The sequence below is a fragment of the Natrix helvetica genome (assembly GCF_964273705.1).
Source record: "Natrix helvetica genome assembly, chromosome: 2".
Classification (NCBI taxonomy): Eukaryota; Metazoa; Chordata; class Lepidosauria; order Squamata; family Natricidae; genus Natrix; species Natrix helvetica.
In genome coordinates, this window is record NC_138552.1 from 255,789,533 (window position 1) to 255,806,380 (window position 16,848).

General features: G+C 36.9%; 1 protein-coding gene across 1 annotated transcript in view; it reads left to right on the forward strand.

Annotated features, from left to right (window-relative positions):
- The window catches only part of MSH2 (mutS homolog 2), an 83,476-nt gene that overhangs the window by 48,398 nt on the left and 18,230 nt on the right, over positions 1–16,848 (forward strand). The window contains exons 7-9 of the mRNA XM_081944768.1: positions 404–600; positions 6,222–6,331; positions 16,597–16,720. Coding sequence (XP_081800894.1) covers positions 404–600; positions 6,222–6,331; positions 16,597–16,720 — 431 coding nt within the window. The remainder of the gene's footprint in view (positions 1–403; positions 601–6,221; positions 6,332–16,596; positions 16,721–16,848) is intronic.

Below are 16,848 nucleotides of genomic sequence, written 5' to 3' on the forward strand. Positions count from 1 at the left end.
AAAAGCCTATTTTGTAACTATAGAGTAAGATCATTTTCTAATCATACTTCTACTTGCTGCAAAGAAAATTGGAAGCCTCTTTCTTTTTTATCTTTTTACACTTCTATCTTTTTCTTCTTTTTCCTTTCTTCCCTTTCTTTACTTCGTATTAATTTTTGTTTGTTTTTAATCTTCTTTTTAAATTCTTAATAAAATTTATACAAAACAAGTATTTCTGATGGTGAAATGATTTATAGTTATGGTTATTGACATCCTATCCCAGTTATCCCCAGCCTAGTACTCTGATTAATTTTAAGCTCCCATTTTAAAAGATAACTTGAAAATGTGTTACGATTTTCAAAATCATGGCAGTCCCACATGCTAAACTTTTTTTCTGTCTATTTTAAACTTACCTTACACTTAGGTTAGATATGGTGGAGGCCTTCATGGAAGATGGAGAACTAAGACAAATTCTTCAAGACGATCTCCTCCGCCGCTTTCCAGACTTCAATCGGATAGGGAAAAAATTTCAGAAGAAAGCTACTCTACAGGACTGTTACAAAATATACCAGGCAATTAATCAGCTACCTAATGTGATACAGGCCTTGGAAAAAAGGAATGGTAATCTTTTTTTCTTATTTTCTAAATGTAGAAATTTTCTAAAGTTTAGAAAAATTTAAAGATTTTACTTCTAAAATGTTTAGAAATAAAAATTTAGATATTTAAAAAATAAATATGAAAATCCAAATATCATAAGCTCAAGAGGCAATCTCTATTCAGCTGCCAAGAGTATTTTTACAGCATCCAGGAGAACTGTTTTACTGCCAATGTTAGTGATACATGTGTAAAAAGCTAAGCATTTTGGTTTGGAATGCCTTATCATCTGACATTTGTATTCCTTGTTTATTTTTCATATAACAAGAAAACAATTAATGTGGGAAAAATGGAAAAAAAAACCAATTCTGATTATTGAATTCAGTATTTTGGTATTAGGAGTATAGCCTCAATCTCTTAAGTATAGAACAACCAAATAACTGAATCAATAAAAAATTTAAAACAACATAAATGGAAAGAGAAAATGGCAATTAAGATATCATAATTGATGCAGTGATACAGTTCAGCAATTAGAAATTTCTAAACGGGGCAATAAACAAAAAAAAATTCTGGCTATGGTATTTTTTATTCTGAGCACAATTTAAGATTGCTCACTTCACTTCTGAAGTAAGAAACACTTGGATAGAACCAAGTTGGCTTACAAATCAGGATTAGCTACACTTTTGTGTCAGTCATGACTTATTATATGAACCTATTTACATATATATGCACATGAGGTTATCTTTATGTCCAGTGAACTTATAATTGCATCTTTCTCAGAGTTGTGTTAAATATGCCTTTTTCCAAATTATTAAAGAGTTTTTCTTTAAAAGAGTCAGTCAAGTTTTCCATATTTTGAATACAAAAAACATTCAGTTTTTGTGTTAACTCCTACTATGTGTCTTAGTGTGCTATTCCGAATTATGGTAATAGAAGGAAGACGGAGAAATTTAATTTGCTAAATAAAAAAAACAATTTTTGAATAGTGACAAAGCAGTTTGGGAGGCTGATCTTTATAAATATTTGTAACTCATGATTGCTCAAGTGTGAACAAGGAAAGATGAATAGAAATTGGAGGGGGGAAAAAAGTAAGATATAAAGTGGTATGTTGGCTTTAGTAGAAGGTGAAGCCAAAATATAACATTCCTTGTTTGATCATAACAAGCATTAGTTATCTTTTGTTAAAAATGTAGTCCTAACACTATTTGTCTAGAAACTTTTATATAGCACATTGTCCACAAAGAAATAACAATATTTGTTATACTAAAATGGCATTGAGCAATCTTGAAGCAATCTTGATATAGATAGACTCCTGTTCATAGAGGAGTAGCCAATGAAGTCCTGACTGATTAAATTATGTATGGGGAGCAGATCTAATTTAGTTATGAAAGTAGAAACATCTGTTAGTGACTAAGAGTATGAGACTAAAACTCTTGGCAGACCATCCCAAATTTCCAGCTTGTCCATCAAGTAAATGAATAAACCATAGTGTCAGCGGCTACTAAGAAGTGTCACAGTTGCCTGCAAATTAACATACACACCTGTCAGAAGTACTAGAACCTACTGTTTGGAGAGTTAGACATATGAATGCTATCTAAAGAGTCACCTCTTTGACTTCTGACTGTGCTCAGTGATCCAAGGGATCAGATGTAAACCGGCAAAGTGGTTTTTGGCTGAAGGTAACTGACATTCTGGCTCTGGAAAAATCTTCCCCAAATGTAACACTATTTAGGTCAGTGATCGCAACCATTTTTCTTGTGGCGTGCCACAATTGTATGCGGGCGTGCTATTGCATGCCCACACCAATTCAGTCCTTTCCACCCCTCTCCCCGCATGCGCGCACGACCCCTCCCCAGACTCTGGATACTTTCCTGAAGCCTGGGCAGGGCGAAAACTGCCTCCCTGGCTCCCCGGAGGCCCTATGGAAGCCGGAAACTAATCATTTCCAAACTTCCGGTTGGCCTGTTGGGCCTGTTTTTTGCCCTCCCCAGCCTCTGGAGGCTTTCCTGAAGCCTGGGGAGGGCGAAAACAGCCTCCCCCAGCCCTCTGGAAGGCTAAAAATCAGATGGCCGGTGCACGCATGCGCACTGCAGCTGATGGCTGGTGTGCCAGCAAATATGGCTCCGTGTGCCCCCTGTGGCACATGTGCCATAGGTTCGCCATCCCAGATCTAGGTGCATAGAGTTCAACTCATAGAATTCCCCCATCATCATGGTCATTACTGAGAACTCTGGGAGTTGAAGTCTCTACATGTAGACATGGTCCAAATATTTATAGTAAGAAAGAGAAACTTTCATGATGAATATTCTATTATACAAGGGAACTCCGAGTAATTTTTGAATTGATTGTTGTAGGATATTAAAAAGAAAACAGATTATTCAAACTTGATACGTTTCAAACAAAGGCTTAATAACATTCAGTATCTATAGGACATGGCAAAATATGTTAACTTTGTCCAGGAATGAATCAGAATCTGATGGAAATTCCTGGTTATTAAGTTGAATGAAAACAAATTGGTTTTTAAAAAGCCCATGTACAAGAGCTGTTGTTTTATTGTATGAATAGTCCAAGTGCACTAAAGTCTCTAATGTTTTGGACATTTCTCTAGCAGCTTGAATTGAATGATCAGGCTGTTCCCTTTCAGTATAATAAATGTCAATTTGCATCTGACATCAAATGGCAAATATAAAGATCTGGCTGTTCATTAAGTTAACAAAAGGTGAACCTTCTAACGTCTGCAAAAATGACCCCTCTGATTTAAAAAAGCAGTATTGTAGCTGAGAAAATTAAAGGGCATTTTAGTAAAGAGCTTTAATTTGGCAGCATGAAAAATGCCAGATTTGTTATCTATTAAAATCTATAACATGCTTGCTTCCTGACTGCTACTGTGTTTCCCCAAAATAAGACAGGGTCTTATTTTCTTTTGACCCTGAAATAAACACTTGGCCTCATTTTTGGGGAGGTCTTATTATTTTTGAGGTACAGGAGGTGGTGAGCATAGTCACCTCATGGCTGCTGCTGTGTTGCAATATTTTCGGTAAGGGCTTATTTTCGGGGGAGGGCTTATTTTAGCACATGCGCTCAAAAGCCCAATTGGGCTTATTATCTGTGGTGGTCTTATTTTCAGGGAAACGGTACTACAAATTTGAAGGGTTTTTAAAAAAAATAATACCTCAACGAAGCAAACGCTGCATTTGGAATTGTAAAACCAGAAATGTATTGGCTTCTAAAAATAGGGTCTGGAACAAATTTATAGTATGAAAATAAGTTGAAGGTATAAGCCAATCAGTCATACTTTCTTCAAGGGTCTCTGTTATATTTTATCTTTTTGCTCAGAATTTGTCACAATTCTGTAGCCACTGAATATACTTTGTATATTACTTCTTTACTGATTGGTTTTAAAAGCCTCTCTCCTCTAGATTTTATTCTCTTAATTTTTCTTAGTTCCTCTGCAAATCTTAGAGTAGTATTCACTTCTAGACTGTTTTTACCTCCATCATTTATGTGGTTAATTTTAGGGCATATTAGTAATTGGCAAAATGTGTTTAATCCAGGCAAACAGTACAGATAGTCCTCGACTTATAACAGTTCATTTGGTGATTGTTCAAAGTTACAACAGCACTGAAAAAAGTGACTTATGACTGTTTTTCACACTTATCACAGTTGCAGCATTCCTATGGCCATGTGATCAAAATTCAGATGCTTGGCAACTGATTCATATTTATGACAGTTGCAGTGTCCCAGGACCTTTTGTGATCTTTTTACACACAAAGTCTATGAGGAAGCCAGATTCGCTTAACAATGGTGTCACTAATTTAAGTAGTGATTCACTTAAAGTCATAAAATGGGGCAAAATTCACTTAACAAACGTTTCACTTAGCAACAAAAAAATTGGGCTGAATTGTGGTCATAAGTGGAGGATTACCTGTATTTATTTAATAGCATTAGAGAAACTCCTAAGGTTGAACAGAAACAGAAATTACAAAATTTACAAAATTGATCAGCCCTATCAGATAGACCAGACCAGAGAATCAAAGAAGCATTTGTTGAGCTGTGTTTTCCAGGACTTAAAGAATGCTTCAGCCCCTTTACCTAGATATTGGTTATTGCCTATTTCTGCAAAGGTTACCTCCCTTTCTTATACAGCTTATATTGTTTGCATTGAGAGTCAAATGGAAGGACCCAGTGGTGGGATTCAAATAATTTAACAACCGGTTCTCTGCCCTAATGATTTCTTCCAACAACCAGTTGGTTGTTACTCAAACTGCTCAGAAAGTTAACAACCGGTTCTCCCGACGTGGTGTGAACCTGCTGAATCCCACCACTGGTGGGACCCCAAAATCTTTTCTGTACATTTCTATTAGGAAGTCTGATTTGGTGCAGGTAACATAAGCAAGCTTCTTTAAGAGCTAACCTTGAAGACAGGAGAATGCCAGGGAGAGTATGTACTTGATATCCAAATAAATGGTACAAAAGAGCCTTTTGAACCTCTTTGGAGCAGAAGGATTCCTGCCTCCCCATGTTATATCTATATAGATAATCATGTTACACACACATGTCCAGGAAACCACTAGGCGTCAGATTGAGTTTGCTTGGGCTCAACTTTTAATATTTTTCTGACATTGTAAGATTGATAGATTGGCTTCTTGAATGCAACCGTTGGTCTTGCAAGGAATACTATAAACCTAGGAAATATTACTATACTAACTCTCTTTCTGTGGTCTCCGTTACTGCTGTGATAAATAATAGTAAAGGAGAATTTTCCTCTAACGGCAGAGAAAGAACAATTCTTTCTGACCCAGCTTCTCACCTGAATAGGAGATATCCCTTCTCTGTTGGACTATTATCTAGGAGGCAGATCAATATTTTGCAGTAAGTCAGGATTTGTACCTGTTCCATTAACGGCAAGCACATAATTTTTAGTATTGTGCTACATTGTGGGAACAAATTATGAACAAATTAGGTTTTGTTCAGAATTGTAGACTTCTTAAGTAATAATAATTTAAAAAATAATTTGCACTTTTCTACGCTTTCTATTCAAGATACAATGAAAAAAGACCAAAATATCTACATGGCACCTATATATATGTCATTCCATATTGAGTAGGGTTACATTCTAAATGACTGGATTAAAGAATCTAACTGTTTTCATGTTAGAAATGGATTGATTGGATTCAGGGTTCCTTCAGAAAAGGAGAAAAATGCTAAGCTGATCAAGACTCTGGGAATCCATGAAAGTGTTAAAATTCTCTCTACTACCAACAATACAGTTAAATGTATAATTCTGTAATTTACTATTTTCCCCCCTTTCAAATGATTGTTGATTCTTGAAAACTGCCTGGGGTTTCTCTGTAGTTCTTCTGGCACGACTCAAAAGTAGTTTGCCCTTGTCTTATTCCCTGGGCTGAGAAAGAGAGGCTGGCCCAAAGTTATTCAACTAGCTTAAAGCCTGAGGCAAGATTAAAACTCATTGTCTCCTAGTTCTAGCCTGGAGCCTTAACCACTGCACCAAACTGGTTCTCACATTACTATTTAGTAAGTTACTAAACAGCTGCTAATCTATTTAAACATATCTGATAAATTCAAGTAGCATTGTCAGTCAGTTTATTTATTGGCGATTCTTTTCTATGTGTTTTATCTTTTGACAGGAAACTGCAGTACGCTACTGGATGCGATATTCACAAAACCTCTTAAAGAGCTAAATTGTGATTTCTCCAATTTCCAAAACATGATAGATGAAACTTTGGACATGAATACGGTAATCTATGAAAGTAGAATGATTTATGGTCCTATCATATATATTCTATGCCAATTTATAGCACAGAGCACAGTTAGTCAGGAAGGAAATTTCAAGAGACATGTTGCTATACCAGGAATGGACAAAGCTCCGATTTCTCTTTCCAGGTGCTAAAAACATACCGTGGGACCTGTTCAGAAGACTCACCCAACTAATTATAGCAACTAAAAGTACTGTAAATGTGTCCAACCCAAAGTTCCTTTGATTGGACACATTTCCAGTGCTTCTAGTTGTTATATTGATAATTCAGGATGCTTTGGTTATTTGCATTAATAATAATAATATTGGATAAAAACAATAATAAGATTTTCAGTAGTAGTTTCCCTATCCATGGGTACATGCATAACTACATTCTCATTTTGCTGTTATCTTTTAGGTAAGCAATGTTATGCTTGCCCTCTCCATCATTAAGGAGAATGATGACTGCTCTTACATTCATTTTTTTGCAATCATCGCTGCTTACATTTCCCCAAGCTCCTCCATATTCCAGTGGTACTTAGTGATATAGTTGTTTTCCATCATTTCCAGGAAGTTTTTATATTAGCAATAGCGATAGTACTTAGACTTAACTTAGACCCTAACCTCTCCATAGTGCTTTACAGCATTCTCTGAGCAATAATGCACATTTACAAATGTCAGCATATTGCCCCCAACAATCTGAGTCATCATTTTACTGACCTTGGAAGGATGGAAGGCTGAGTCAACCTTGAGCCGGTCAGAATCAAACTCCTGGCAGTGAGCAGAGTTAGCCTGCAGTGCTGGATTCTAACCACTAGGCCACAACGGCTTTAATATCCACTTTCTATTTATTCAGTTGGGAAGATAACCTATTTTCTAATACCTTTTCATAATTGCTTTCTTTTCCTGAAGTAGTTTTATTTTCATACTTACTTCTTACATTTCTTCAATGTCTATATTTCCCAAGATTCACTCTTGACTGGCAAAAATGGCTTGTTTCATATTCAGAACCTCTCATCACTTTGTATCCTTCACTAATATTCTCTATCTTTCTTCCTAAACATTCAACTTAAATCAGTTCAGTTCTTGGATATGTGTATGCATGAATAGACTTATGCATAAACATTTATTTGAAACAGCTTTTTCTAAGGAAATACTCAGAAATGAATTATTATTTTCATTCATTTTTGCGACTCTAAATGGCCCAGCAGCATTTTCTATAATCTCTTATTTCTACTCATCTATTAATATCATATAGTAAAGCTTTTTCCTCCTGGATTGCATATTACAGTCTTGCATATTTTATGTATCACCTGATGGGCCCATAGATTAACATCTGCTGCCCATCATGGCTTTGATCAATCACAGTTTTCACATCATGCTTTGTAATATAATAAAATTACTAGGCTTAGTCATACCAATGCCACACGCAGCATTGCCTTTTAATAATAAGAACAGTACTCTCAGTACTGGTATATTTTGGGCCAATATGGTACAAGAATATTTTTTCCTCAAACATGATCACACACTTTTCTGGAAGTTTATTTATAATTTAGAAATTACGGTACAACTCAGTATCAGTATCAATAAAAAGATTCATGCAGAATAGTGATAGACAGAAAACTGGATCACATTGATAACTCAGAACTATGTATACCAAATGTATTGCAATTCCTGTTCAGATTAATAGTAGTTACATGTTATGGAAAGAGCTTATGTATTTGTGAGTGTGTATGTGTTAGCAATGAACATTTTTGCAGAACTCTTTGAATAAACAATCATTTTTTTCTGGGAAGATCCAATCAAAAAAATGATAAAGACAAAGTCAGAAAAATTGAGTGTTCTTTGCCTCCACTCTCATCAAATGCTTACATTAGCTTTCTCCAACTTCATGTCTCAAGTATTGGATTTCAACTCATATTCATAATATAATGAAACAGTATCTTATTCCAGAAATTTAAAGGCTCATATTCAATCAATTAGAGGATTAAAAATTCCAAAAATGATCTAAAGGATACTTGTTGCCCTTTTCAAAAATGATTCATTAAGATTTTACTGTGTAATGTTGGTAAAATTATAAATAAATTATTATAAATTAGAAATCAACTCTTGAATTACTTAGTACTCTCTGTTCTTGCAGTTAATGTTCCCTTTTGACCTTCTATTCCTTCCAGCTAAGCTACTTTTTCTTTAAAATCAAACAACAAAACTGCAATTTGTAAAATGAAACTCCTACACAAATTGATGTGAAATGGTTGAGCAGGGCATATATCTAAATAAATAAATAGAGCATTTGTTAATATTTTACATTCATGAACAGTTCACCTGTGGTTACTGGGATAGTAAACTTTCTGGAGTGTAAAAAGCTAGACTCTTGTGATTGGAGATTTTATGGGCTTCAGTTTGACACGAAAACCTTTATGAATCATTTAATTCTCCTCTGCACAGTGCATGGTGAAGTTACAAGTCACCATAGCAACCAAATTATTAAGCTTTGCTGAATAAACTTTTTATGTATAGATTGACGTTTTAGAACCCACCAACATATTACCTTGTGAAAGATACACTATCTTTGTTATATAGAGCCCTCCCTTCTTTTTGATCATTTCAAGACTTTTCCTCCTCCTGCCCTCTTTTAAATTCCTGGCAACTGCCTGGATTAGTTCCTATAGTTTTCTTGACAAGATTTCTTCAGAAGTGGTTGCCATTGCCTCCTTTATAGTGCTGAAAGAGAGCTACTGGCCCAAGACCATCCATCTGACTTAAGGTATGACTAGAAGTTTCTAGCTTGATGCCTTAACCACTACACCAAACTGGCTCTCCTATAGAATCATTTTTTTGAATTATATTTTACAGGCAGCTTCAAGTATTAGAAGATGGCTATCAGCTCTCACCTTGTTCATTTCTTCTTTAAGCTATTCAGACTCATTCCCTTAACCATTGTTTATAGGACTTAGCCTCCAAGCCTCACTCTATCTTATTTGCTCTTCTGTACACTCTTTCCAGTTCTTTACTATGCTACTAGTAATTTTAAATTCAAGGGAAAAAATAGTGATGTAATTAATGCAGTCAGTTAAAAAAACGTGATAAGCCATAGCCCTATTAGCCATTCTATCTGCTTTGACTGGAGTTCTCCGAAAATGGTGCATTGAACGGCAGGGCATTTTTTCTCCTTCTGCCGACAAACAGCTGGTTTTGCTGCCAAAGAGCCAGCTTTAGTGGTGTACTCGCCAGATTTGAACAGGAGAAACTAGGAATGACCCAAGATGATCCTCGGATGATCGTGGACCTACTAGGGAAGGGGAATCTCGATGGTTGCAATTTTTAGTAGGAGTGACCGGACAGTTGGATCTTCATCTTTTTCTTTTAGCTGTTTGTTCTTTTGAAGTGCACCTCAGTTTTTAACTGCAGTTCTTGAAATTTTCTTTTTGACTTTTATCTTTAACTGTTGATTGAATGCTGATTTATTCTAACCCTTTGCTGGACTTTAATTTGAATTTTTTGTGGTTTTTTACTGCTTCATTTCTAACTGTTCATGAGAACAGTTGCGAATCACTTTCATTTTTACTGTATGGAAGTCAATGGAAATCTCTTGAGTAGTGAAAGTGATCAGATTGAATTTAACTTATGTCAGATTTTCACTACAAAGATTTTGAAGAACGGTTGCAGGAACTGGGTATGTTTAGCTTAAGAGAAAGAAGGACTAGGGGAGACATGATAGCAGTGTTCCAATATCTCAGTGGTTGCCACAAAGAAGAGAGAGTCAATCTATTCTCCAAGGCACCTGAGGGTAGAACAAGAAGCAATGGGTGGAAACTAATCAAGGAGAGAAACAACTTAGAACTGAGGAGAAATTTCCTGACAGTGAGAACAATTAATCAGTGGAACAGCTTGCCTCCAGAAGTTGTGAATGCCCCAACACTGGAAGTCTTTAAGAAGATGTTGGATAGCCATTTGTCTGAAACGGTATAGGGTTTCCTGCCTAGGCAGGGGGTTGGACTAGAAGACCTCCAAGGTCCCTTCCAACTCTACTATTGTATTATTGTATTGTATGCTATTAATTTTTTAAAACTGGTCTTATTTCCTTTAACCTCTGATGGGAATTTCCGTTTATCTCTATTCGTTTTCATTATGTAAAATATCTCAATCCTTTCTGCGATTATTCTGTTATGATACATCAGTTTCCCTTGTCCAAACTCTTTATGTTTGGTTGTGAAATCTCAACTACAGGAGAGTTTTGTACTGTATTAAAAATGCAAACAATGCATCAGCTGAATGATAAAAGTCCTTTGAGAAACCTTTGAAAAAAATGCTTTTTTTTAGCTTCGACTGACAACAACTTCTAAAAGCCAGGAACGATTGTACCATTATACGTTATATAATGTGTAATAAGCCAGATTTCCATCATAATCATAATTACAATCATCATAAATCATTACATATAACATTCAGTGATAGTCATAGGATACTAAATAAACAACATAAATCATAGTAGGGTACTAATAAAAGGAATCAACATAAATCATGAGATACAAACAACAAAGTTATAATGAAGAGAAGGATAATAGGTAATACAGCCCTACTAGGTGGTTGACATCCCAGGGCATAAAACAGTGTTGTGGGAATTAGTTGTTTAGCAGAATGATAGAATTGGGGGAGGGGGGTACAACAACTGTATTTGTGTCTGGTTGTTTTGACTTGCAGTGCCCTATAGTATCAACCTGAGGGGAGAAGTTGAAATAGTTTATATTTAGGATATGAGGGGTCTTTAGATATTTTCACAGCCCTCTTTCTGGCTCCTGCAGTATATACAAGTCCTCCATGGAAGGCAGGCTGGTTGCGATTATTTTTTCTGCAGTCCTAACTATCCGTTGAAGTCTGTGTCTGTGTTGTTTGGTTGCTGTGCTAGACGCTTATAGAGGTGCAAATGACAGACTCAGTAATTCCTTTGTAGAACTGTATCAGCATGTTGTGGCCCATCAGGGGAGCTGGCAGCAGATTTGGACAGTGAGGAGGTTGGGGAGGAACATGGGCCAGTCCTGGAGTCTGGGGAAGGTTCTGATGAGGGTGCTGTGTCGGAGGCAGAGAGAGGGCCAGAGCCATATGCCAGTTATCAGCTCCCTTCAGAGTCAAATAGATGAGGTAGACAAACAGCTGGAGCCTGTTTCCAACGTGTGCATGTGCAGAGTTGCCAGACAAAGGGAACAGCTAAAGAACAAGGGGTTGACTTGGGAGTAGGACCACAGGTGGATGATGAATGCCCCCCCCCTAGAGGAAATAAAAGAGGAGTGGAGTTTGCAGGAGACAGTTAGTTTGCTTAATTGGATCCTGACTCTCAGACACTCCTTGCCAAGTGTTGCAGATATCCACCTGGCAGCTCTCCATGCCAGATAAGGTCTGTGACTGTAAATCCTCCCTTTGTTGGATGTGAATGAGCACAATTCACAGTAAATGAATAAAAAGTTTTTTTGTCGGGACACGGAGTTTGCTTCATGCTCTTGGGAAGCCTAGGTCAGAACACAGCAGTTCTGATACATCTGTGCATCTGTAGTCTCTTCCTCCTCCTTGCTAATCTGAACCCTGCTGGGTAAATATGGTCACTCTGTCAGGATGATCAGACAGGCAATTGCACCCTTTCCTACATATTCAGAGTAGAAGAAAGAGCACTGTACCAGGTTTGTTTTGTATTGACTCTATGTGACGAATAGAAAGGCAAGCTAATTCTCGTGTTGAAGTTTTGCAAGGATTACCCAGTTGCATTGGAGCCTAAGAATCCTGGGAAGCTATGTATGTTAGCAGTAGCCATTCTTTACTATTGATCTTCAACAGCTGGGATCTGTGGTAGTGTTGTACCTTTGCAGTTACAGTAATAGCCACAAAAAGATCTGTAACTTTGTTGTCTATTTCTTTTAGAGTAATCTGTATTAGTGCATTTTATTCATTTATGTAATCATATTTATATGTTTACCCGTCTTAAGAAAAGTGATTCTAGGTAGTATACAGTCCAGCCATAAAAACAATTTTAAAATAATGCAAATACAGAACATGATATATATTTTTTATTAAAGGACTAGGAGAGAGCATCATATATTTCAAACTCTGGAACTATTTTGTGACAGTGAATTCCATAAATCAAAGTTGGACAATCCATGGTCACACTTCCTGCCTCTTTTTCTAGAAAATTCTTTTCCTCCATAATATTTTTTTACTGAGTTTAACTTAGTCATTTCTCTTTCCTCTTGTTTCCAACTGGTAAACCATCAAGATTATGCTTTTTAAGACTTGAGTGTTGTTCCTTTAACTGCTGTATTTTTCTCTGTGATGCATCACATCTCTCTCCCCATGAGAGAGGAGTGGTTGATTTGAAGCCTGTCTGGCTGATTCACCCACTTCTGTTGTCAAGGAAAGAAATTTGCATAACAGGTAGTTCTAAACTCAAGGACCATTTGTTTCACAACTGTTTGAAGTTACCACAGTGCTGGAAAAAATGGCTTACGGCCAGTACTTGCACTTAATGACCATTGCAGGGCAACTGGGATGCATTTATGATGGTTGCAATGCCCCAAGGTCAAGTGTTCAACTTTTGCAAACCTCTGACAGGCAAAGTCAATGGGGAAGCCAGATTCATTTAACAACTAACTTAACAACTGTGGCAAGAAAGATAATAAAATGGGGCAAAACTCATTTAACTGTTTTGCATAGCAATGGAAATTTTGTGTTAATTGTGGTCGTAAGTCGAGGACTACCTGTAATAATATTGGGCCTCTTGAGCTTTGGCTAATCGACACAGCTGTTTTAAGCTTTTCCTCATATAATAGATCTCTGGTTGTGTTTACAAGGGTGGATACTAAAAATTAAACTGGCAGGAAGGAGAGATATGATAAATCCTGCTTCTTGGTATAGGAATAAGAACGTATTGTTCTAAAGGGGCAAATTAAATAAGATTTCTCTCACTACAGGAAGAAAAAAAAATGATATTATTAGGAGACCCATAAATCACGGTTTTTATAGCTTTTCCTCCTTTTCTTCAGCCCCAGCAAGAAACCCATTCACTACTTATGTAACTGTACGTATACGTAAAAGTATTTGGTATGCTGGAATATAGTCTTTGCTCTTATCAGCTACCTTGTCAGAATACCAGACATGGACTACAAATAGCCACTTCTAGGCCAGTTACCCTCAGAATGTCAGCCACACACATCCATTCCTCCCTCCCTCTCCTTTCTTCTTTACTTCTTCCCTTTGTTTTGTGTACAAATTATCGTCCTGCTATAGTTATAGTCTGACAAGGTCATTCAACTGAAAAATAAACAGTGCGTGCTTTTCCTTCTGTAATGTATCACATTCCTATATCTGCATTGTCTGATATTCCATGCTTAGAGGCAATGTATTTTTTAACAAGAGAACCAGTTTAGCTTAGTGTTTAAGGGCTGGAAAATAGAAGCTCATGAATTCTAGCACTGTTTTAAACACAAAACGAACTGTGTGACCTTGAGCTACTCATTGCCTCTCAGCCCTAGGAAGAAGGCAATGGCAAACCACTTCGGAAACTCTGCCCCAAAAAACTTCAGAGGCTTGTCCAGGTTGTATCAAGAGTCAATACTGACTCACAGGCAAAAAATATATAAACAAAATCTTGGAACTATTGGGTAGTAGAAATATACTAAAAGGAAAGGATTAGTTTGTGTTCAGATTCTACTTAGAGAGATTTCTGACTTTTGTTGAATGAAATAGTCCTTTTTATATTTCAGCCCTTTGATAGCTATTTTTCCACATTATTTCAGATTAATAGAAACTGTCTTTATTGTGTAGCTCTTGCCTTAACTTTCAGTTTTAATAATCAGTAGAAAGAGCTGTGCACAATTCCTATGCTATCTCTGATTTTCTCCACACTAATCACCTGAGGATTTTCATTAATACTAGTATTAATGAATTAGTATTAATACTAATATTGGTATTGGTATTAGTAGAGCAAATTTGCTCTTGATGTTAAGGCACAAGGCTAGAAAGCAAGTTCAAGTTCCACTTTACCCATGAAAGCCAGTTAGATGACCTTGGACAAGTCACCTCATAGGGTTGTTGTGAGGAAAATAGGAGGAGGAAGATGTGTTGGATATGTTCAACATCTTGACTTATTTGTGAAAATAATAAAGGATAGATAGACAGACAGACAGACAGACAGATAATCAATTAGGTCTGACCCCTAAACAATACTACCAGTTGTATCCTCAGCATGTGATGTTTTTGTGCATTATGCCAGGCATTCACCCCTGCCCTGGAATCTTTCTTCAGATTCCTCACAGTTGCTATGTTGACGTAAGACAAAAATGGCCACTTGTCACTGATCAGAGTGGTCTCTCTGCACCATAGCAGGGCTGCCCATGAAATCCTTATAGGATCTCTTTAAAAATCAGGTCTGCCTTACCCAATCAGGACAGCTTGGGGTGATTTCAGCGGTTATGTTCTGCTACTACTTTTTTTGGCAAGGCAAAAAGAAAGAAAATTTGTGTTAATTGTCAAACATACAAGCACGTTAAGCCCAGTATCTGACAGGCATGCCACTTGAAAAGGCCCAGGTCTTCTAAGGCATGTTAAAACTCTACAAGATATAAATTGGCAAAATAGTTGTTGCAATTATTATCTAGATCTGTGATGGCAAAACTATGGCACGTGTGCCCGAAGTGACATGCAGAGCCATGTCGCCTGGCACGTGCGGCGTTGCCTGTTCTTCTTCTGGGTTTCTGGCGTGCATGTGCACACAATGATCAGCTGGCTTTTATGCATGCAGCAGTATATTGGAAACGGGAAGAGCTGGTCTTCCGTTTTTGGCGTGAGCATGCATGCATGCCAGCTAATAGGTACGTGGGCATGCATGGCAGTAACTGGAAGACTTGCTGGCTGCATGCATTCATGCGCTGGAAACCAACAGTTCATTTTTTGGCATGCCCATCCCCCCTGGGCAGCTGTTCTTCCTGATCGCAGCCCAGATGACTGTGCATGCGCATGCGCGCCCACACTAAGTGCTCCTTTTTTGGCACTCAGGCGTGGGTGCTCTCTTTTCGACACTTGGTGCTGAAATGGTTCACCATCACTGATCCAGATGTTCTGCATTCAGAATATCTTCAACCACACAACTTAGATTGGATGTGGGTTCTTTTCTTTCTTTCTTTCCACAGAGCTAACTGCTACTCCTAGGGAAGTTAAAAAGCAAAAAAAGCCTTGAATAAACATCCCCTCAACCTCCTTCCCTCCCTCTCATTATTTAATCTCAAAAGTCTGGGAGTTCTTGCTCAGGCCACTTTGTTTTTTAAAAGATAGAAGGAGATTGGTCTATAAATAATTGTGGATACATTCTTAGATTGTGTCCATTACAGGGATATATTAGCAAATAATGGAGTTTATACATGAGTATCTATTTATCATAGGACTCCCTCAGATCTGAAGCATTAGTGTTGTTGCTATGATAAGAAGAACAATGATTTATAAATAAAATTTGAATTTCTATTGAGGACAGGCATATTCAATTGCTGATACAACATTGTGATTGAAAGACTTTAGATTTGATTTAGATTTACTCCATTTGTGTGCAGGGACAGGAATTCCTCAGGAATTGTAGAACTCCATTATAATTTTAACAAATTGCATTCTAAATTGCTTTTGAACTATTCAGCTTCAGTTTGTTGTTTTGATTTATGCATGGAAGAAATAATGGCTTTTTCCTGTGAAGCAGATTCCTAGGTGTTTCCAGATAGCGCTTTTATTGTGCAGAATCCTTGTCTTGTTTCATGTAATGAGAAGAGGATCCAGTCGTTGCTTTCCATTCCAAATCTCTGCTTTTTGTTTATCTTTTTTAAAGTATTTAGTCCTCTATTAAAGAAGGAAAATGGGATATGAATATAGTACCTTTGGAGTGATAACAATAGAATCTCTTTAGAAGAAGGAAAGTTGAACAGATTTCCTTGAGTTATAATGGTGTTCTTTCCTGGATGAAATAAGGTACACTGTAGCACAATAATGCTCACTTGCCGCTGTGTTGATTTTCTACGAACAAAGAATTCATGAAGGGAGATTCCAGCACATGTTTTGTAGTGGTACAGTTGAACAAATCATTTTTGCTGAAAGGTCTGATTAGCCCTTTGGCTGCAAAATTAAATGATTTTTGTGATTATTTTTCCAAACTCTTGATTAATGAAAGTCTTAGTCACTATACCTTATTTGTTAACTATGTTTGTAATAAGAGTGCAAATTTTGTGAAATTTGTTTCCTAGGTGGAAAGTCATGAATATCTTGTCAAACCTTCCATTGACCCCAATCTTGCTGAATTGAGAAAAAGTATGGATAAGCTGGAAGAAAAAATGCAGGGCGTCTTGAAAATTGCAGCCAAGGAATTAAGTATGTTGGAGGGTGGAAATTATTTTACCAAGAAGTACTTTTAAGTTCGTTGAGTTTTTTCTTTCTCCTTTCAAGTCACCATCAATATTGACTTGCTTAAGATAGCTTCACAGTCTAAAATGAAGTGC